This window comes from Poecilia reticulata, linkage group LG1, assembly GCF_000633615.1.
Source record: "Poecilia reticulata strain Guanapo linkage group LG1, Guppy_female_1.0+MT, whole genome shotgun sequence".
In the NCBI taxonomy this organism is placed as follows: Eukaryota; Metazoa; Chordata; class Actinopteri; order Cyprinodontiformes; family Poeciliidae; genus Poecilia; species Poecilia reticulata.
In genome coordinates this window covers 30,135,242-30,158,886 of record NC_024331.1, presented here as the reverse complement: position 1 = coordinate 30,158,886, position 23,645 = coordinate 30,135,242, and the positions used below count along the sequence as shown (strand labels likewise).

Here is a 23,645-nt window from a genome sequence, read left to right as displayed (position 1 = left end):
AATAAAACAAAGTACAATCGTTTATGTAGGCTAGCTGCTAACTGCGCCTGTTGTTGGGATAAGTGCAACATTAATGCAGCCATTAGCTTTCCTTTTAATTCAGACTTGAAAGACATGACATGCATTTAATGGGAGTCCAAGGTAAACAGACAGAGATGCTGGTTGGAAGCCAGGCTCAGACGCCCAGGATCAACTCCTCATCCTGGGGAAAGCTCTTGATGACAGCAGTCGCTAATGATCCGATGATGGATGAAACACAAAGTCTGAGTAGATCCTGTCCCTTCATCCTGAGCAGCCACAAAGACAGAAGACACAGTCTGTCCTTTCAATCCGGACCATAGTTTCCTCTGCTAGCTTGAACCTGTGGGGAGCTGTAATTGGTAAATAAGCTAAACTTAGATAACCCCTGGTATTCGCCCTAAAATCAGGGAATAGAATAGAAGCTGTCTTAACACTACTGCAGAAGCTATAAATAGGCAGTTTTGCAACAGTACGTTAGTGCCATTGTAGATACAAAAAAAGAAGTACATTTTTGCTAAAAACAACTCAGAAACTGAGAATCTCAGAAAAGGTCTAGAAAAACAAGGACATTTCTGAGCTCCAAAAGTAATAAAAAAGGCAAGAAAACAATCTGGAATTTTGAGAATAATCTCCGATGTTTTGTTGACAAAACTTAAAATTTTCAGAGCTTGAAAAGTTGAATGTCTGCAGGAAATGAACTCAGAAATCTTTGGATAAATTACACATACTTTTTATAGAAGAAACATTGTGAAGTTGAAACTCTTTCAGAGATTTTCAGTGTTTTAAAAGTTGAAAATGTTCAACTTTTGAGCTCACAAATGGCAATTCATGATGATGCATAAACAATTTCAACAATTCTGATTCTAAGATTAAAGTCAGGCTCCTGTAATCAAAGTCTGCCTTCTGATATTGTCAATATCCTGTTTTATTTTGATCTTTTTAAGTGGGCCCTAATCCTCTTCCAAACTCACACACGCATCCCTACGGACAATTTTACGAGACAACTGTCATGATAAAGTCGGAGAACCTGGAGAACATGAAAACTCCAAGCAGAAAGAACCCAGGCAGGGATTTGAACTGAAATGCATCATTGCTACCAGCAGCACAGCTTGAGCAGTTATGCTGAGATGTTTATCCATCAAGAGCCAACAGGTTTTGATTGAAGGTTGCAAAGTTGGATAAATAAGAAGCTCAAACAGATTCTATAAAAACTCGTTTTGACGTCAGAGCAGGAGGCTCACCCATGATGAACTTCGTGCCTCCTTAGAATAGCCGAATAAGATTCCCCCTGACATTCTCTTTGCGCCACTTTCTAGCATTCAAATCATCCAGGCCGATGTAAATATACTCTGCATAAATATAGAAGATACTGAGACCTCTGGATCCAGTTTCGAGGAAGAAGAGGTTTGTGTTCTGCTGCACTGAGGGGTTTGTTGCAGCGCATTCATGACTGCGGTCAGGTCCAAGCGCGCTCCTGCCGTCACCGCTGCACCGCAGGCTCAGTGCAACGTTTCACCTGCTTAATGGTGGATTAAAGCCTTCTGTGGACACACTGATATATGCCATCGCTTGGTTTTAAACCGGAGCAGAAGTCCGTGGAAACAGGCTTTATATAGCAGCTGGACGACTCCCAAAAACCGGGGTTAGTCATCACCGTTTATACGACTCGTGAAATTAAACAGGAAATGTATGTTAACTGAGCTTTATGGTGTGATAAATTGTGAAGTAGTGTCCATGACTACACATATAGCATAAATAAAACAGAGCAGTTATGACAGCTAGAAACCATTGACCAGGCCCGACGTTTCATTGGACTGGAAATGGTAGAATCTGATAAGTTCTACCAGCTTTGAACATTTAAAAGTAAAACAAATGCCTAAAGGAGAAAAGTCATTTCGGCCGCTTGTATCCATGACCTCGTTCTTTCGGTCATGACCAATCGAGAGCTTTGCCCAATCTCCTTTACAAAATTGCTCAATCTCAATCCATCGGACTGGTCATTTTAATGCATGATTATATTTTAATCTAAATCTTCGTAGCTGTATGTTTGGGGTTATCTTCCCATCAAAACATCTGCCTCTATGTTGATGTTACAGGTGATGTTAGTTGTAGAGTTTGAAATGTTGACTGACATACACCTCCTCCTGGCCTATGGCAAAATGTGGCTTTACACTTCATCATGTAGCATTTTTGTTTTGAATGAAAAAAAGAAAAAGTGAACATGCAAATTTAACAGAAACATTTATTAGTTACAATAAACTCCAATCACAACTTTTTAAAAAATAATCAAAAGATTGCAAACAGTTTTTAAACTTCAGTTCCAACTTTTTCACAACGTTTATAAATAGACCCTAAATGGCTTTGGCACACATCTCAAATCTATAAATGCATCTCAAAAACACTAGTAAATAAACTCTAAATTCTGGAAAACATGAATAGTTCATGAATAAGAACTTTTTAAAGATGTAAATCTTATAAAATCACTATAGAGTTAAAAGTAAGATCGAGTAAATCATGAAATAATTGACTTCAGAAAGTTTTAAGAACTCAATTCAGTAAAGGACTGTGCAGATTTTTTCAACTTCAACTGGGAGAATCTGAAGTTTTTAGCAAGATGTATTAGCTTGCTTTAAGTCAATAATTCCTTAATATTGATTTTTTTTTTWAAAGTACTAGTTCCATGTAACAAGACATTTTTCTAATGTTATAAGTAAAATTATTTGCCAGTGGGATCAATAGTTTTTATAAATGTTCAAAAATTATTGACTTAAAGCAACACTTACATGTTGTTAAAAAGTAAGTGGTTTTGTCTTATTTCAAGATATCTGCAATAGAAACAAGACGAAAGTACCTGGTAAGAGTTCTTATTTTTGCAGGTCATGCATTCTTTGTGCTTTTAGGGGAAAAACATTATTTATTAGTCATTACATACACGGTTTACTTTGTACATCAGACACTGAGTTGGAGCAGAAGCCATGTAAAAATGATGTACAATATTTCACAAAAATACACTTTTTGCAACAAGAGATCAAGCTTCAAACCCAGAGAATGARCTGAAGTGAGTTAATCCTCTGCAGTGGATCTGGCTTCTCCTGCGTCCTGAAARAGGAAGAGCAAAAAGACAGAACAATGAAAACAAAGCATCCTCTGCCACAGCCACATATCCTCCAGTCACTTGCTCTTACTGCTTTAACTTCTGGTTTGACTAAGTCTATGAAATGACCTTTAACCTCAAAAGGTGAGACATCTGTCAGAGGAAGAGGATAACTGATATAATCCCAGCTGAAAAGCGGTCTAGTTCCTGAAGTTTAGCATGAATCATTTGTCTAAATTTGCCCAAATTACTCTGTGGTCTTTGCACAATMATGACTTCAAGATGATTATGTCCAACAACTTTCACTAATGTCTTTAACTTTTATAGCATTTGATTCATTGAGGTAGTTTTGCTCCTCCTTGTCTCCAGTTTTAAGTTTGTCGGTGCAAATCAGTTACAAATTGAGTTTAGAGTTGCTTTTGAACAACTTTTGGAGCTCAGAAATGTCTTTGTTTTTTATAGAAAATATTAAACTCAAAATATTTTAGTTTTTTTTTGGTGGAAATTTACTAAATTTTTTTGTCTATTTAGGCCCTAAAATCACAGAAAGCAGGTTGCTGAAAGACCTTTGGAAGGAAATGCCCAACTAAACTGGCTGAACTGCTCAACTTTCAAATTTACCTGCAGCAGATTAATCTCACACTCTAAAACTGTTTACTTGAGTTTATTCATGCAGTTAAGAAAAGCTAATCAAAAAAGAAATTCTAAAAAAAAAAAAGTTATAGTTGGAACTTTTTAAAAGTTTTTCAGAAGCATTTAAATATCAAATGCTTCTAAATCTTAACTTTTTGCACTTTAAGGAAAACTGATGATTTGTAAAAATTGTTGGTAGCTTTTTTTTTAGCTCCATACTTGACCTCATCTAAGCTCACTTTAACCATGATAATGAGAGACAAAGATCTAACGAAGCCGCTGTGTGAATGTGGAGCTGCTGTAGCAGCAGGTGGATGAAAGTCCATCCATCCGACCGTCAGCAGGACTCCAGGCTGCCAACTCCTAAAAGCTCCAGACCTTTAAACCATCCAGAGAGGACAACCAGGGAAGACCAAGTCGCACAGTTCATTTCCATCTGATCTTCTTCACACTCCACATTGAGGTGGTTTGGTTAAGATGCAAACTTTCCACCTTGTTTTGTAAAATTGTGTCCAGTCTGTCTTTAGAACCGCCTCAACCCCATCGTAGATGTTCAAGCTCTGAGGCAGTGGTCCGCAAACTTTTTCCTGTGAGGGCCACATAACTTTTCCCTTGGTGGGGGGCCGGAGTCAGTTTGTAACAGAAAAAGTGTTACACGTTTATCACCTGCGCTGCCGGAAATTGTTGGGGGTGGGGGGTTTGAAGGTTGAAACTGTTCAAGGGTGGGGGAGGCGTTTCTCATTGATTTTTACCCAGAAACCACATGGGCAAAAACCGTTAGTGAAACGGTCACTGGGACTGACTAGTATATATTCCATTGAGGGAAAGTAACTTTAACATATGAATTCCTGATATTAACATAAAGGCTCGTTTTGAAGTATAAGTTGCTACTTACAGGCATTGCTTCAAAGAATTCGCCCTGGAATGCGGCGTTCATAACAGACACGTGTGTTCATCTGCTTTACCGCTAGCAAACAACCGTACTGATTAAATAACATAAAAGTCAAGCAGTTCCCTAAAAGTCCAACAATTGGCAGCAATGCGCCATGCAAAACAAAAACACCCACAGTTTACAGCTGGGTGTTTTTTCTTAAATGCTTGGGCTGTTTTTAGACTCAAATGGAAATACAAAAATGTGAATTTTGCATATAGATCCTCTTTAAGCATCTAGAGGTGAGTTATGTAAACTGTTTAAACCTACAACGATTACTCCAGCTCTTGTTCAGAAATATAAAGAGTCAATGGCTGTAGGCTTTACTTAAAAGTATTAAAAACCTTTGCCATGTTTATGTAAATTGTAAAGCAACTAAAAAGCTTATTAGACCAACATGTGTAAACATTTCTTGGATCTTTTTTGTACCCAAGATTGGGACAAAAATCTAACGCTTTGTAGTCCAAATCCTTGTTTTGAAACCCCAGTAAAGCTTCAGTATCCAGGCAAGGCAGAGTTGAAACTACACAGTGGGGTTGTTAACAACCAACCCACGTAAAGTTATTTCTGTGTTCCTTGCAAACTGTTGTCACTATGTCAGCCCCTCCCTCCCTCATTAAGAGCCGGTTGGCTTGGAACGTACTCTACTAAATTAGGACGGGCTATAAAAATGTTACAGGCCACTTGAAGAAGTAAGAATCTAGATATTGTCACCATGTTAAATAGTTCTGGTGTAATTCACACCTGTTAAAATAAAAAGTAGCTCCCTGACAAAATGAAAAGTAGGTTTGAGCTATTAATAGCCAACTCGCTTTTTATTTCCCAGTTTTAGGACAGCCGTTCAGCTTAAATACAAATTCTTATCACTGATTTTAAATAATTCAATGATACTTTCATATCTATATTTTAAATTTCCTCTCTTTTGTCAAGATGTCCTCGTTTGGACATTACGTCTCAATAGCCTCTCTAACTGCAAGTCAGATGACTGACACTAAAACAACAGTATTTTTCCATCGTCATGGTGAACCGTTTCATTAAAACTGTCTCACCTGTGACCTTTGGAAAGGCTCAACCTTGAACCTCTGCAGGCACAGAAGTGAGGAAACTTTAGCAGAAATATCAAAGCTTTAATTTGAACAATCTGAGGTAGCTGTGAGATTACCTCAGATTGAGGTAGATTAGGTACTTACTCTGTACTTAGATGACTCTTTTATGCCTTTTTATATTAACCTGGACAGATGTGGCTCAACACAAGTGAAATCATTGGTGATTTAAGACTTTTGCACCATATTGTGTCAGCCGAAACCAATGGGTTGGGTATAGATAAGATTCCCCAAACTTTATCCAAACTGAAATTACAAACTAGTAAGCATTTTTCTTAAATAGCTGCAGTTTTTTATTGTTTATTTTTTTGTTTACATACTGGGTGTTTGGCGAGGTTATCATAATTTCACATAATTCATCAATGTCATCTTGATTTGCAGGTTGTTTTCTTCTTCAAACTAAAATCTGAGGTACAAATTTAGGGGAAAAGGGGCGGAGTCAGTTCTACCAGCTGTTTTAACCTGGCGGTGTAGCGGAAGAGTCAGTCTGTGATTCCCAACAGTCCCTCCCTTCTGTAGAGCTGCCCAGTTTAAACCACATCAAAGTTTCTCTTCACTGTCATTAGTGACATACAGATCATTTTCCCAACCCGACCCCTGAGCTATTATGCTTACATTATCCTTCAAATGCTCCTACTTTATTTTTTTGCTCTTACCAGCACTAACCAGTTCCTTCCAGTAACGACTTCTCCAATAAAACAAATGAATTTTTATTGTGAAAGGCGTTTGTTTGTCTGTGAGACACTAACAAACCCAACTTTGTCAGTTTCTCACCTCCAGCTTCAGCTTGCTGTGAAATGCTCATCTCAGACCACAGAGACTGTTTGCTCATACATTAACCATCGAGCATGAAAGCTGCGCTCTAACTGGAAAACAGCACAGCAGAGTAAAGAACAGGTCTAATTATGCAGCTTGAGTTTATGAGCCGTCAGCTCATGTCCATCATCTCTGGCTACAGCCTTTTAACTCCGACTTACTCGTCTCATCGCAAACCAGGTGGGAATGAGGGTTCATGTTTTCATTTTCAGACTGTTAGACTGGTTTTACATTCATACTGGGCTAAGACTTGAGTCTGTATTTTCTTAAATCTATAATTTCTTGCCATTTATAACACTGCAAAGTCTGATTTTCAGTCCTTGGCAACATGATGCAAAGCACATTGAGAGAGTGAGAGAGTGAGAGAGTGAGGAAGTGAAAAGCGGAGGACGTAAGTATTAAAAATTATGTCAACATCAGATCAAAAGCATCTAAAGTTATGTCTTAAGCCATTTTCTGTTTGATATTGCGTCACCCTTTGTAGTTTTTTTAAAGGTTCAACATCTCTGAATATCAATTACGCAATTATAGAGACTTTTAAGCTCCAGCTATAGTAATCTGACAGGATCTAAGATATAATCAGAGGATTTAAGCAACAATCTAAGACACAACAGACGTCTGGGAACTGCTTCACCATGCAATAACAGTTTGCAAAGAATCTTTACCTGTGCAAAAACTTTGAGGCGGCCAACAGGTTTTACTGATAGAATTAATGAGAGTAGAACTTAGATACATTTTTCCACATTTTTTCTTAAAGTATCACAGTTTTAGATGTTGGAGATCACATAAATAACCAGAATATGAAAACCACATCCATTTACTGCTTCACTAGACCAGACGTGACAGTAGTGGCGATATTAAAAGTGTGTTTTTCCTTTTGTGAGCCCGTCCTCTCAGGTGTGAGCTTATCACCAGTTGTGAGGAGCAGTGTGAATTCCTTCGCCCCGGGCTGCTGCAGCCCAACGTGTTGATGAGCAGAAGGAAGAGGAAACTGGTGCAGGTGTGGACCTCACATCCTGGAGCATTTGATGATTAGATTGAGAAGGGCCAGGTCTCTACTCGCGCTACGAGACACTCATCCATCTGCAGCCGCCAGTTAAAGGAACGAAAGATTAAAGTCAACGGTTTAATATTTCCAGAACAAGAGAAATTTAGTTATAAACATGTTGTTTTTTTTTTAGATGTTATCATTGTATTGGGTTTACAAACCCCATTTTCAACTGCAATTTTATTTTGCCCTTCAAAATCAATCAATCGGAGTAAAAATATTCAAATATACAGCCCCATCTTATGTGATTTAAAGGAAAAGGAAATAGTGTATGCTTGTTTTATCTCACTTCAATAATTTTAATAACAAAGGCTAATTAATAAAAATGTATCAAAAACATCAACTAAATTTTAATAATCTTTGTCTGTGTGTTTTAATAAGACAATATGTTTATGCCTCCTTGTGAAACTGTTTTATTTATGGAGTTTGCTTGAACTCAACATTCTCATTACTGTGAAATATATACAGAAACAAAACCACTATAAAGATGTGAAACCCTCTTCAATTCCTTTTCTTTGCACGTTTGCCACACTTCAGTGTTTCAGAACCGCAGAACATCAGTGACATGACCTTAAAAACGCCATCGATGCTGGAAAACGTGGCAGAATTACAGCAATTCTGCAAAGATGAGGTCAAAATTCCTGCACAGCTGTGAAAGACTCACTGCAAGTTATTGCAAATGCTTGTTTGCAGTTGTTACTGCTATGGGTGGAACAACCAGTCATTAATGTCAGGGAGAAATCAGTTTTTCACACAGGGCCGTGAAGGTTTGGATGTTTTTCTCCCAGGAAATCAGGAAACACTTTTCGAACTCACTGCACAGTTTAAGTGTAGTTTCCTTCTTTTATAGGAATCATGGTTATTAAATTTTTTTTTTTTTGCTCTGAACTAAATTTGGTCCATTTGAAATTTCACCAACTTCAATATTGCGTGCAATGAAAGCAGAGAATTCATTAGGTCACTGTGAAAGAAACTAACGGCATTTATGATAATTAAATTGTCTCAGACCTTTTGCATAACAGTTGAATATGAAATGATGCACAACCCAATACCTGCTGACTTGGAAAAAAAAAACTTTAAAAATGAAAATGGAAAAATAAGAAAGCAAAATGTTACATGTTTTTATGCTGTTTTATTTTAGAGTAGTTTTTACAGTGTGTATTTTTAACCACCAGCTGACAGGGTATATACAATTTAGGGAAAAGCACAGGTCATAATTAGAGTTAATGGTTATGAGTTTTCTATTTATAACAGATTAAAATCAGGACAGGAAGCTGTAACTCCAGCCGATTGAATGCGGTGTGTTGACTTGTAGCCTATAATATGTGGAGAAGGGGGTGCCGCCATTTTACGAGCACCTTAAGAGGCTGAGCAGCTGAAGCTCAACACGCATCAGCTGCCGTCTTACCTCGTCTCTGAGGGACAGCAGGAATCCAAGGTGGACGCCGCACCTCACACCGGACAGTCCACACCGACTTCCCAGATTGTGCTGCTCCTCTGCCAGTCTGCGAACCAGTGGGATAAGTTTGCAAAGTGATTATTGTGTTTTGAGGATGTAAGGGGAAATGAGAAAGAGGGAGGACAGTGCACACAAATAAACACGCTGCTGCCAGACTGCCATGATGTGGAAAAAAAAATGTTTATATTGCAGCTTATCTAAATAAACAAATTTTGATACATCTGAAAAATCACTTCATCCTAATGCAAAAACATTTTTAGCAAAAATATGAGTTTTTTTCTAATTTGGTGTGTTTTTGTTAAACACATTTATTTTTGTAATTCAAATTTGTGCAATTTTATAGTTAATAAAATAAAAATGCAGCTGTGGGGCTTGTACTGACCACATTGCTTAAAGCTGTAGTATTTAACCTTATTTTTTTTATGTCAGAATGTCGTGACAGTATTATATGAGACAGATAATCTATGAAAAAAAAAAAAGCTAATCTGATTTGTTCCAGTACCAACTACAGAAATACACCACTCAGCCAGAAACAGCCAATCAGGGCCAGGAGGAGGGTTTTAGCACTGTCAATCATACTGTTGTAAGCGCTGCTTACACCCTCCATTTTGCCCTCTGCTACGCTACAGCTACATCATGAATGCTAAGGCTAGCTAGCATAACCACTGATGATGGAATGGCAGGTTGTTTTTCTACCATTAACACATTAAGTAGCATAAAAGAGGTTGATTGACAGCACTAAGACCCTCCTCCTGGCTCTGACTGGACAGGACAGGGTTTCTCTGCTCCAGGGCGACGAATCTCTGGTCCAGGGCGGCGTTTCTCTGCTTCATGGCGACGCATTTCTGGTCCAGGGTGGCGTTTTTCTGCCCCAGGGCGGAGTTTCTCTTCTCCAGGGTGTTGTAATCCTGCTCCACTACAGTGATTCTCTGCTCCAGAGAATTGTTTATCTGCACCAGGTTGGCATTTATCTCCCCCAGATAAGTTGTCTATCTGCTCCTGGGTGATGTTTGTCTGCTGCAGGGCGATCATTTCTATTTCCAGGGCCATGTATTTCTGCTCCACTGTGGTGAGTCTGTTCTCCAGGGTGATGTTTCTATGGTTCAGCTTGTTGTGTGTATCCTGCAGAGTAGTCTTTTCCTGCTCCAGGGTGATGTTTCTCTGCTCCAGGTCGTAGTTCTTCTGCTCCAGGGTGTCGTTTATCTGCTCCAGGTTGTCGTTTATCTCCTCCAGAGTTTGGCCTATTTGCTCCTGGGCGGTGTTCGTCTGCTCCAGGGCAGTGTTTTTCTGCTCAAGAGCGTCGTTTCTCTGCTCCAGCGCGGTCTTTATCTTCTCCAGGGCGGTGTGTCTCTGCTCCAGGGTGGTCTTTTGCGCACGAGAGACATAGTCCCTCCAGCGTGTCCTGGGTTTTACCCGAGGCCTCCTCCCGGTGGGACATGCCCGGAACACCTCACCAGGGAGGCGTCAAGAAGGCATCCTGACCAGATGCCCGAGCCTCAACTGGCTCCTCTCGACATGGAGGAGCAGCAGCTCTACTCCGAGTCCCTCCCGGATGACCGAGCTTCTCACCCTATGTCTAAGGGAGAGGCCAGCCACCCTGCRGAGGAAACCCATTTCGGCCGCTTGTATCCGTGATCTCGTTCTTTAAAGAGAATGCAACGTTGTGTTAATCCATTTGAGGAGCCGGCAGTTTATCTTGAGGAAATAAATGACGATGCAGAAGTTATTTATGACAACTCAGCCTCATACAAACTCTTGATAGGACCAGAATTAAAATCAGTCTCAATCCTTCAGACACTTTTGATTGAAAGTTGGACAACGATGAATGATTTTGAACTCGTGCCCATTTTAAGACCTTCGTAAATTAAAACATTTATGAAAACAGACTATGACTAGTGAGTGGATATATGATCTGAACACCAACCTCTCCTCTGGCTGCAGCCAGAGTTGTTGCTGTTGTTCTCATTCGTCTCCTTCAGTGACTCCACCGAAGTCTTGTTGGAGACGGCACCTTCATCATCGGTTTTCTCTTCAGCAGGAGGGCCCACGGGTGCAGAGGAACTCTGCTTGGCGTCATCCGTTTTTGGTTTTTCCTCTGAGCTGTCTGGAGATAGAGCTGCAGCTGGAGCTACAGGTGCAGCTTCTGGTGGAGCTGCAGGTGCAGCTTCAGGTGGAGCTGCAGGAGAAGCTTCAGGTGGAGCAGCAGCCTCAGCGCTGGGTGCAGCAGCAGATATAGCAGCCTCTTCTGAACAAAATCAAATATTGACATTGATTAACACATACTTTCATTTTTATTACAGTTACTGCAAGACAGGGGTGTCCAAACGCTTTGCAACGTGAGCCAAAACTGTAGACTCAAAGTAGTAAAAAAACAGAAACAACCGAAAATCAAGCAGATAAAGTGGCCTGATCTTTATTGTAGATTCAAACCATGAAAAAGATTTTTACAACCATGTATTAGGGACATTGTTGACAGAAAAAAGGAGTACATTTCCACCAATAACTCCAAAATTTTGTAGAAAGTTTGACATTTGAATTTCTGAACATTTTTGATATTTAATTTTTTTTCTAGCAAATTTCCTCTTTTTTTTTTTAAAAGAAAATTTCTGAGATTACAACATTTTTGGCAGCAGTTTTTTTTTTTGTCAGAATGTACTACTTTTTTTCTACATATTTTGCATGTTTGCTGTACTAAATAGTAGTAAAGTAATGGTACTGTAGTTTTCCTTTTCTCTTGGGCTCAAATACATTATTTTCAGGAATAAGAGCAGGATTTGGGTCACTTTGTTTCAAAATGCTTGATATTTATAGCCAAGATTAAGGAAGAATAAAAGCTCACTTGGGTTCAGTAAAAGTCTGGATAAACTTGGTTTCACCTTTTGTTAAAACTTGGCTACAATAAGACGAATACTTTGTGGTGTAGTTTACATTTTGCTGTGCAAGAAGATTATGTTGGTAACAGTTTTTACCCTGATCACAAATTAAAAGCTTCCATCTGCATCTATGGGCCAAATTAAGAAAGAAAACACTTGTTCTGAGTTTTCATGCAACGTAACCGTTGCAGCTCAGGTTGCGTTAAGTTTTCAGGTAATTTCTTCATCATTCACATGTTTTATGCAGAACCGCTAAGCAGTAGAAACCTTTTCACCCATCCTGCCTGAGGCATTTTTGTACACAGGCAGCAATTCTCCTGTGCGACGCCGTTGTTAGGGGGCCAGCGAGTTTATAATGAGGCGACTGATTACTGGGCAGCTCCTAACAAGCCAGAGACATGCAGCTGTTTGGAGTCTGTGGGAAAGTCGGGTTGCCCCATCATTACCTGACCCAGTTTTCACAGCAGGGAAAGGCAAGACGAGGGGAATAGGAAGACGTTTGATGATCAAAGCATAAATCTACCACTACCATAACCTATAATATCACTTTCTGCTCATTATTCTCCTTTTAAATGCTGGGAATTTGGTTCTTGTCTCACATACAACAGCAACATAGAACCACAGCAGGAGCTGTAGTCTGCTGGTGGAGTCAATTGTCTTCAGGCAATTTTCAGAGGAGGACTGGCCAAATTCTCTGAATGCCAATCGTTTCCCTGGTTTTCTTCTTTTAAAAATAGCTTGGCTAATTCTGCCATGTTGGCACCCAGGAAGGTTTTTACTTACAAAGTGGGTGTTACTTCATTTCATGCCCTCATTGTGATTTCCCTGCGGCTCAGTTTTCAACATAGACTGAAGATCCTTTCACTAACTTTGTGGTGCATTTCAGAAATATCTGCAAGGAATTTTGCAAGTTTTTCCCTCTTTGAATCCCTTCCAAAGGAAAAAGATTAGAAAAGGTAGCAAGCACACCGATGAGGCACACAAACATTTTTATCCCTTACCAAACTTGGAGCTCAAAAATGGTTTCTCGCCTCATGGATCAAGCACTACTTGACATCAAGTAAGGTTGAGACAGGTGTGTAGTAGCAGTAAGAAATACTGCCACCTACAGGTGAAACCCAATGTTTTGATAATTTTTGTAGAAAATGCATGCACATGGAGTACATAAAGCTTCATGCAAACTTAATTCGATTACATGTGACAAATTAATATTTGCACCAAGTTGGATCGCCATTCTTTTTTTTCCAATGAAAGCAGGATCAGGGGTCCTTTTAAAGGTAATCGGAGGGGGGGGGGGGGGTGCATTCAGTCGTATAAGTTTCCGAGTGTTGTCATTGACAAGAAGCCGATTCAGTCAAGATTCTGATGAGCAACAAAAATCTAATCAAAGATTCCACTTCATCTGCAAATTAAATACATTTGGAGTGTGCTGATGCTCATTTTATCTAATTGTCAATCAATAGAAGACTAAAACAAATTGTAAAAGTGGCCAGCAAAATTATTGGTGTTAAATTATTTGATTTTAAAACATTTTAAAGAGACTCAAACAAAAAAAAAAAACTGAAAATATTCCCCTCTCTCCAAATTATCCACTTTGTAGTAAATTTATCCTCAGAGTCTAAATCAAGAACCAATAGACATAAGAACTCTTTCATTATTCTGATATATTAAAAATAAAACTGGGCGTGACTTTTATGCAGTCCATTAGGTTTATATTGCACAGACTTCTTTCTGGTTTTAGTTACAAAAAACGGACAAAACCTGTTTTTGTCAGTTTTTCCGTCTGTGTTTTTAAGTTTTTTTCCCCATCCAGCTGTAAGTAAGATTTTCCTAATAAAGTGCCACTGATACAAATCGAGCATCAGAAAGGTGAAAAAAAAAAAAAAGTGGGTTTCAGCCTGGATGGGCAGGTCTGGGTATTTCAGAAACTGCACATCGTAGCTAAAGGCATCGGTCCTTGAAGTTCCACCCACACAGGCTTTCACTTACTGCACCTGGTTAGACCCTTCCTCATGTCAGTGGATCCTGGGCAGACTGAGCTCGGGTCCACGAAACACCTGTAGGTATGCTGCTGAATGTATTAATTCTTCTGATTCCCTTCAAAGCTGAGATAATAAAAAACTCCAAGTTCTTGAAATAAAACTGCGTCATCATCTTACATTCAGTGGTCATGTAATACGACAAAGTTTCCTGTCATTTAACTTTCCAAATTAGCTCAGGAAAAAAAAAAAAGTTGCTTTTTTTCCTGCCAGCAGGCCTTTTATGCAAATGTTGTGGGTTCGTTTTTCTGGATGGAAAAATGTTGCAAGCACTGAAGTAATCATTTTGAGGAAGAAGCACTTCTCCTGATGACAAGAAACATTTTACAGTTGTTGCAAGAAGATGATTCAAAGGAGTAAATCTGGGAGTTTTTTTTATTTTTAATTGCAGCACATCCTTATAGCAAACAAACAAACAAACGCACCATCTGACAGCTGTTTGCAGCAATTACCACTGGGAAATGAAAGGTAAAGGAAAACTTGTACTGTTTTTTTTTTTGGTTGTGGGTTATTTCTTTTCACAGGAAGTAAATCTTATGGGATTAAACCGTCTCTAAAATCAGCAGCCTCCATTTAACTCCAGTATGGCTCAAGATAGAATGACGAGTCCAGACATGATGACGCCATTTACCTGTAACCCACCAACTCCCCAGAACAAAGCAGAAACACTTTGTACATTTACAAGCAAATGGTCTCAAATGAGGATTCTGCCTAATAAAATAGCCCAACTAATGAACACAGGGAGTTGCACGATTAAATACTTGCATTTTTACTTTTTAAATTTCAAAAACAACTTTCAAAATTTCTCCAACTGGCCACTTAAACTGTACAGAAAACCACAGAGTGTTAAAAGGCACCGGCCGCATAAAAAGCTTCATCTGAGCTTCTGTTTCCACCCTGTGGTCAATCAGAGTACTGCAGCTCCGACCAGGAAGTCGTTCCGTCACCAACATTTCAAAACATTTTTTGGGTGGGATCGGAAACAATGATGAAACTTGTGTTCTACCAGAAGCCAACAGTAACCGAAAAACAACAAAACCAAACTTCCTTTCATATCAGAGGACGTGTTACAAAGATCTGCATCCGTTTTCTACAGACAAACCCAGAAGCTTTATAAAAACTTACGCACTTTGTGGCTTCACCATCTTTTGCCTCTTTTCCACGCAAATTCCCGTGGTATGCCAAAGAAAATTAAAAAATGTTTTCAGACGTTTTAAAGTGATTCACCATCCTGGTGTTCTTGGTGCTTGACGTTGATCAGTTTATTGTCTTCCGTTTCTTTACCTTTTTTTTTTTTAAACTGGCCGCATGTTCTCACTGTGGTGATGCGGAGTTTCATGACCACAGGTCCAAAATGTCATTATGTTGCCATTTAAGCTTCTTTGTTACCACATTGTAATGCAATGTTCCATCGTAGGGGAAGATTCACAGATCATCCCCAAATTGCCCCTGAATTACTAGAAGAAGTTGTTTTTGTGGGACATTTTGATTGCACTCTTTATTTATGACAGTATTTGACAGACTGTGAGGAACAGAAGCAAATCAACACATTTAGATTTCTAACATGTTGGACTTGTTTTCTTTTCCTGGTAAATGCTTTCCTTGATGCATCAGAATGAAGGTTCCTAAGAGAATAATACTGTGCTAGTCCTTTGCTGCTCATAATTATTCTTTCTGCAGAATTTCAGTCTCTCCTTAATGTTTGTTCATCTTGGAATAAACAAATCCTCCTGCTGCCAGTAAGAGTCAAGCTGTGCATTGGTGGCAGTATAAATTGGTCTAATGCTTGTTGGACTCTCTTGACTTTCCTGAAACATCTTCAACTTCTTACTTCTGCACAGGTTTTTTTCTTAAACATTCTGATCTTTTAGTTGCAATCTTGTTAGCAGCATCTTTTCTAGTGCATGTTTGTCCCATTTTAATGAAAAACAATAATGAATGAATACGTTTGCTAATGCAAGACATCAAAAGAAATCATTGAGTACATTTGTTCATCTTTTATTGCAATGAGTTTACCAATTAGATTGATTATTAGATTTCAGATGGATCCTTTCACAAAATGAAATCAGATTACCATGTTTAACAAAATGAATAAATTCAGTAAAACATGATTTAGTTTGTTTTAAAGTAAACTTTCTAAGCTAACAAATCTTTTAATAATGCATTATTTTAAATGTGAACATAATGCTACTGCTTTTAAGATAATAAGGTAAGATTGTTGCCACATCAAGAACTTGTAGTCATGAGTACCAGCCTGTAGATCTGAACAGGAAGACGTTGGTCAGTTTTAGGTTTCTGGGAATCAGTGTCTTCAGCTGTCACAACCCATATTTGTTGTAAAATAATATTGACGCGTTTTTGCATTAAAAAAAAAAAACTCCATAGAAGTTGTAAATGCACTCTCACACTTACATCATGAAACTTAGATGGTTAAAAGATAGTTAGCCAAATGTGTGAACCAAACTTCCTCTTCATTTATGTTATTAGGAAAGAGGAAGGAAAACGGCACACAATTAGCCTGCAACTCATGCCTACACGACTTATTACAAATGTAGTATGTAATTTACACACTACATTTGTTTGCTTTTTATTATTATTATATAACAAAACAATAAAACTCACCTTTTTTCTCTTCCTGTGTTTCAGGTGCTGCTTCTGGTCCTTTTGGCTCAGTAGCTGCCGTTTCTGGACTATCAAATGTTTTCAGACCTGAAAAGTGTAAAACATTTTTTTAAATTAAACAAACAAGGCTTGTTTGATCTAAATTATGTTTCCTTTGAGGCTCTAGTTTTTTGGATTTGTTGGCCGGACCGTTTTGAGGCGCAGACTCAGCACGGACTTCCGGGTCTATGGTGCCGAGTGGGACGTTTTCACCGGGGCTGGCTGCAAAATCAACAGAGTAGCGCTGCAAAAGAAGCCAGTCAGAGTCAGTGTTTTAGTCATTTTTCAGTCAGTCTTTAGACAGAGCCTTTTATTTTGCACTGAATAATAAGCCGCACAACATCCAACATGTTGGCTGGCTGAATGAAAGGCCTGCTCCTCTTACCCTTCCTCTTCTCCGTGACACGACGCAAGCGACAGCAAAGACGACGATTACAAGGGCGATCACGACCACGACGATGATTCCTGAAGACAAAACAGCAGCGATTGTGAATAAAGAGAACACGTTTCATTGTGTTCACCTGTCAATAGCTCCTTCTCAACGGGCGGGGCTTGGTCAGCTTCAGACAGATTCGCTTCCATTTGCAGATCGGAAACAATGTGGGTTTTTATGGAACCATGTGCCTTTGAGCCGGGTATTACGCGCAAATGTTTGATCGGCAGCAGACCGTGTTTGTTGATTGGCCTGTGGATTTACTGGATGAGCGAAGACAACGCTTGCGGAAAAGCGCAAGTTGCAACTATATATATATATATATTTTTTTTTTATTTATTTATTTTATTTATCTTATGTGTTTATTTAATTAATTTACAGTTTAAAGTGATCATGTCACATGCGGACAAAAATAACATTTTGATGGAGCAGTTTTAATAAAAAACCTTGGATTGTTTACCTTTTCTCTCAAGTCAATCCATTATAAGTAACTAAATATCAATCAACTGTCCATACAGATACATATTAATACACAAAGCAGGCAACGTGCAGAAATAATAAAGAATTTCTTTTTATCTTTGCAATAATACAGCACTGTACTGAATCTACTGAATGTGTAATATTTTTCTTAATTTATCTGTTTTTGGTTTCTTTAGACACAGATTGTTCCACATATTTGTTCCATAAACACAAATTTAACTTTCCATTTGTTTAATTGTGATTTTTTTCCCCTTTTATCTTGGATCTCCTTAAATTATAAATGCTATCTCATTTAATACATCTTTTAATATACTGAGAGATTTTGGATAAATTGGCTTGTGTCCACACTGATCACACTCTCCCATTCTCTCTGCTATGCTACAGCTGGTTCATCATAACATAGCCTGCTACAAATGCTAAGGCTAGTTAGCATGGTCACTGAATGAAATAGGAAGTTGCTTGTTTGTCATTAGCACATTGCGCAGAGTACACATGGTTGATTGACAGCGCTAAGACCCTCCTCCTGGCTCTGATTGGTTGTTTTTGTCTTCAGAGGGGATAGTGGAGTTAGATGGGTTTTTTAACAGCTTATCTTTCTCATGCTGTACTGTCATGACCCAGGGACAGTTTTCACAAATATGTAAAGAACACATTTTCCTCCAAATGTAACTTGAAAAGATACAGTTGAAATTAAAATGTTCCTCATCAAACTGACAAAGAGATCAATATATTTATAATCAGGCAGTAAATGGAGTCGTATTTAGGTTTGATGGAATCATATACAGATTTTGGATGTAAATTCTGTCTTTCTGTGCTTGTTGAGAGGTTGGCACACATGGCACAGTCTGCAGTACTAAACTCTGTGTAAAAAAAATAAACCTTCATCTGGATCTTCTCATCCTCCTGATAAACTAATGAAACCCATGGAAATACTGAAAGATCTCCACAGATTGATGATAGAGGTGCAGAAATCTCTCATTTAGGAGGAAAATCCTACTGTGAAGAAATATTTTACTCCAGATGTGACATCTGGTAGTGTTGTGTTATGACTCAGAGGATACGGATGCCATGATTGCCTTCATGTAATGAAGGTTTTCGACTGGGTTTTGAATTCCAGGAACCCACAGGGCAGTCTTTAACTGGTGAGAAGGGGCCCAAATATCTGTCTGAAGAAACATTTTTACCTTCAAAATCACTCTTTGGCTTTATTTTGACCTCAAAAGTAGAAACAAAACTCACCGGTCGTCTCGCTTGACCCTCCTTCTGTAAGAAATGCAAAATGTTGATTTTCAAAGAGGAAATATTTCACAAACACACCAAACAAAATTAGGAACCTACTGTTGTCACATTTTACTTCATAAGTGATGCATTTGAAATGAAACTTCCAGGTGCAAAGTTTTCTATTCACATTTACCTATTTATTCACATTAAAATAATGATATGATAATTAAAGACATTTCTTTCCAAAAAAAATACTATGCTGTGTGGATCAATTTTCTCCATGGGAATGCTCAGTACTGGATGAGGGGAGTCATAAATCTGTCCAACAAATCCTGATCCACTTCCTGTTTTATTGTGGGAGTAATTTGCTCCGGAAAAAAATAATAACTGTGAATTAACTATCATATCATGTTTTAGGGATTCTTTTTATAGAAATTTCATGTCTTTACAGCGATTGCTCTGTAGCCGCTGCAGCTTACGTTTTTTGGGAATTGCTTTGGTTGTTGGTCTTGTTGTTGTTGTCTTTGTTGTCAGTAAAACTTTTTTAGTTGTGGGAGTGGGAGTAGACATAGATGAAGGCTTCATGGGGGTGGTGCTGTTGGCGACACCTCCACCACTGGTCTGGGTTTCTAAAAATCATAAACATATTAGGAATTCTTAAAGATGTTAAGAAAAGGAATAAATGTGACTTGAAGGAGAAAACGTTTACTGGATGGTGTTCATGGCACTCACCATTCCTGTCTCCTGGAGTAGCTGTGGTGTTGGCGTTACTATCAGATGCATTCATGCTTCCGTTGGTCTTCGGGGTTTTCAAGGTCTCTGTGGTGATGTTGGCGGTCATGGTAGAGGCGCTACTGGTGTTTACTGGGCCAGTGGTTGTGGAGATAATGGGTTCTGGACTACTGGAATCCTGGGTTGTGCTCATCTGAACGGAGGCCAAAGCCAGTCCTACAGAACAACAGTTAAGTGGTAGATATGTTATTAGCATTACATTCAAGCCGTCTTGACAACTCAAATTGCTTTTGGGCCCTTTGTTTCAGCTCTTTTTTAGGGAACCACCACCACAGTGGATCATCTACCTCCATCTCACCAAACCACAACTTCTGAAATGCTGCTTTATCTTGTCAGAAAAAACAAACAAACAAACTTGTGACCCAGTTTATGGGGCTTGAAAAGGGACTGGAGCCTCATCATTTCTCACTGACTGCCATTCTGATCAGATTTGACCAATCATACATTATGTTTGTAAGTTTTGTGAATGCTAGGAAACAAGTTTGCTCAGTTAGCATTGGAATTATCTGTTCAAAAGTTAGCGCAAGCTAGGGCTAGCAAAGATTAGCATTTTGAGGAAAGAACTGGCCACAAAGTCTTGATAAGTGAGTAATATTTCACACATAGTTATATTTTATTGTAATGTTTTTTTTTGTCATTGACTCTCTATGCTGCACTTTATCCTACTGGCAAGAAATGTGGGTTCTCTCCTGGTACTCAAGCAAGTGATCGGGATGACCTCTCACTGATAACGTCAATTCCTTCAATGCCAATTTACTTTTAAAGCACATTATTTGGACCAAAATCAGTGGATTGCCACCTAATCATGGTTCAGTATTCACACATATTTCTGCAGGACCATGACTCCAAATTAGTTGCAGAAATTTAATCTATTTATTGATTTATTCAAAAGAAAATGAAACTTGCATGTCAAATATGCTACTTGACATGCTATTGGCTGGAAGCCAATGCAGGAACACCGTTTATTTTTCTTGGTGCTGATTTGATGCTCCCCTTAAGGCGTTAGCTTCCGTAGTAGAGCTAAGGCTGAAACACTGTGCATATTAGTGAATATGAAGGTATATTTAGAGTTTGAACCGTTAAAATAGGCAGTTCTAAAGGTTTTAAAAGAGGGTTCATTTTACTCCATTCTAAGAAACACCAAAAATGATGACAAAAGTAATAACATATTAAAATAAAACACAAAGTTGAGATAAATATTTACCTGCAGGGGTAATTTGTTCAAAGAGTGGGTCCTGCAGCTGCAAAGGACCGCAGTTTTTTTAAAATTTTGGTTAATGGAAAATGCAACATTATTTAAATAGTAGACCTTCTACAAACTGCTGAACACTGGATGCTTTTTGGATATTAAGTCCCAGTACATCAGTGAACAACCTCTTTTCTTCCTTTGTTCTAATTCTCAGTTGAGCCACACTAAGTCGTCTTCACTGCGTACGGAGCAACATTCTGTCAAAACTTAGCATAGTGAAGTCGAGGCATGCAGTCTCTCAGCTTCAAGTAAGAATTTTGATTTTGTTAATTAATCAATGCAAACTGATGCCAGGAAGCTAAAGACGAGGGAACGACTGTGACTTTGAAAACCCCCCAAAAATCCTAAGTAACATCCATTATAGTGGATGAGAGCAGTATGATGACTCCTGTCTTGTATGTGTCGTATATCATGTGCTGCCTCTTAGACAGGACTTCCTTGAAAAAGAGGTTTTTAATCTCAATGGGACGTTCCGGGCTAAACAAAATATTAATACTACAGATCATTTAATGGTTGAAAATTCAAGTTATTGCTCTATTTTGCAATCATATTTAGCAATTTGGGAACAAAAGAGAACACCAATGCACATACTCATGTACATCACATTAAAATATTTTTGAAAAGGGTACAATTGTACATTTAAGACAAAAAATATATACGTAATTTAAATTTTTGTATAAGACATCTCCAGTTCTGATGACGGACATTACCTCTATTTATTCATTTGCAAATAATCAGAACATGTTTCTATGATAAAATATAGATTAAAATGTTCTCTTACCAAGGGAAAACAAATAAATTGATGGCATTTTGAGTTTGTTTGATGACACCTGTCCAAAAGTCCAGAAAGATTGTAAGAGTACAGCTCCGCATTTAAAGGTGATGCATTCATATGGTGAGGTACTTCCTTAATTCTTCAACATATTGCACGCATCTGAAGAAACAAAAAGAGGATCAACGCCTGCCTGTGACCACAGCAGGATGCTAAAAAAAAAACAAAACAAAAAAAACACTGTTGCTCAAACAGGTTAGAGGAGAGGAAACTGCTGCTCTGCCACTTCAGTTTTTCTTAAACGAGTAAAGAGAAAAACCTTTTTATTATTTTAAAAATGTGCTTTTTAATATAAAACAAAGGATTTCTTGTCCTGTTCCTGAGACACTGAGAATGTTGCATAATGGTTCTGTCTGTAGCAGGTAGCTATTTGGGTTTACGCTCACTAGATGTCACTGTGACTAAGGAAAAACACATTTTGTGCACTAACTGCAAATGACCTGAACACTTGTCATTAAGATTACAGCACAACAAAATCCATCCATATATAATCAATGTGCTTTCCTCTTAGGTGCAAAATCTGCTTTAATTAATTAAACATTAATGAGGTGCTTTGTTTTTGTCACTTGAATTGAGATATTACCAGAGGTGGGCAAAGTTGTACTCAAGCAAGAGAAGAACTACTTCAACATATTTTTACTCAAGCAAAAGTAAAAAGCAGCCATCTAAGGAATTACTCAAGTCAGGATAAAAAACATTTGGTAAAAAAATCTACTCAACTACTGAGTAACTGATCAAATATTCAATCATTTCATATTTAAAGATTACATAATCAGACAGACCAAAATATAATGACGGGAATTCATAAACGTAGCAAAAAATAGCAGAAGCAGGCATAATAATATTTTTTCTAAATCAGTTTTGTTCAATAAAAAGCCTTTGAAACTTTAACAAAAACTGCAGGTGTGTGTCTTTATCAGGTGGATTTTTGGTTAAAACATGTTTGTTCTTCATTCAGTGGGTAGAGAATCCAGAAATTTTACTCACATAAAAGGAAAATGTACAGCATAGTAAAAGTTATTTCTTTCAAAAAAGCTGTTTAAGTAAATGTAATGGAGAAAATGTAACCGGCTACTAACAAACTTTGAATATGAGAACTTTTATTTTGATATCAGCATCTTTATGGACCAAATCATCCATTTATCAGGTGGTAAAATAAGAGATTAGAGGCTATTTTTGCTTCTCAATTGTTCTGGTTGTCCCCGTGTGAGTGCACTATGCTACAAGTGTGTCAATGTCACTTTACTTGTGTGGTTTTAAGTGTGCATGTACGCTGGGTCCTGGAGGTTCATTTTATGACTGTTTATTTGCCCATGCCAATGGTAATCAGCTGCAGGATTAGTGTTAACTGCCACCCAGTCGCTGGCAGGCTCCACGTGGGCCACTGCAGGCCCCTCCTGCCGTCTGGCCTGACCCGGTGTGTTCGCGACCTTCTCGGGGAGTTAGTGGGGGGGGACATGGAGTCCACTAATCCTGTAGAAAGACCCGCGCTCGGCTTCCACCTCTCGCCACGTCACAGACCCCAAACAGGAGCGTCAGACGCGGAGAGAGGAGATGGTTTGTTTCCGTGCAAATGTGTGGAGAGACTCAGAGAGGAGAGAGAGCCGGACCACCCACCCGGAGGATTCAGAGGCACAGGATTCACAGCCTATTCTGTTGACCTGCCACACTGCCCCGGCTCCGTGCWMGGCCCTCCCCAATTGTTCCGCCTGCTAGCGTGGGGAGAGGGGGGCGGACAAGAGGGCCGCGGTGGTGGATGAGCAGTAAACAGTGGGCCGAGCTTCTCTCCTTTAGCGCACAAAGGGGCTGAATTGTGTCGGGCTGGAGCACTTTTTAGAGTGGCCCTGCCATGGGGCCTGAATGAAACATCTGTGGAGGCTGAGCCCAGGGGAGAAAATGCTATTTTGCTGTTCAACCACACTGACAACCTGTTTTCTTTTTCTTTACCCCCTCCTTACCA

At 38.8% G+C, this 23,645-nt stretch overlaps 1 protein-coding gene across 2 annotated transcripts; it reads right to left on the bottom strand.

Annotated features, from left to right (window-relative positions):
• Window positions 1-2,719: 2,719 nt before the first annotated feature.
• Window positions 2,720-21,752, bottom strand: LOC103471235 (transcriptional regulatory protein AlgP). Of its 2 annotated transcripts, none has more exons than XM_008420091.2 (10): window positions 21,635-21,752; window positions 19,545-19,760; window positions 19,292-19,441; window positions 18,831-18,854; window positions 17,064-17,143; window positions 16,829-16,922; window positions 16,640-16,726; window positions 11,030-11,350; window positions 9,055-9,151; window positions 2,720-3,120 (listed from the first exon to the last, which is right to left on the bottom strand). In XM_008420091.2, the coding sequence occupies exons 1-9, from the start codon at window positions 21,660-21,662 to the stop codon at window positions 9,099-9,101; spliced, it is 1,053 nt and encodes a 350-aa protein (XP_008418313.1). In that variant the 5' UTR covers window positions 21,663-21,752; the 3' UTR covers window positions 2,720-3,120; window positions 9,055-9,098. The 2 variants fall into 2 exon arrangements, with proteins under 2 accessions (XP_008418313.1, XP_008418323.1); XM_008420101.2 differs by having other exon boundaries at window positions 18,831-18,851.
• Window positions 21,753-23,645: the final 1,893 nt, after the last annotated feature.

Excerpts from the sequence above, each read along its gene's own strand:
- LOC103471235 (XM_008420091.2), bottom strand. The coding sequence starts at position 21,662 with ATGCCATCAATTTATTTGTTTTCCCTTG. Across the intron at positions 19,761-21,634 it reads AATTTATTTGTTTTCCCTTG|GACTGGCTTTGGCCTCCGTT; the intron begins GTAAGAGAACAT and ends GTTGTTCTGTAG. Across the intron at positions 11,351-16,639 it reads AACACAGGAAGAGAAAAAAG|AAGAGGCTGCTATATCTGCT; the intron begins GTGAGTTTTATT and ends GATTTTGTTCAG.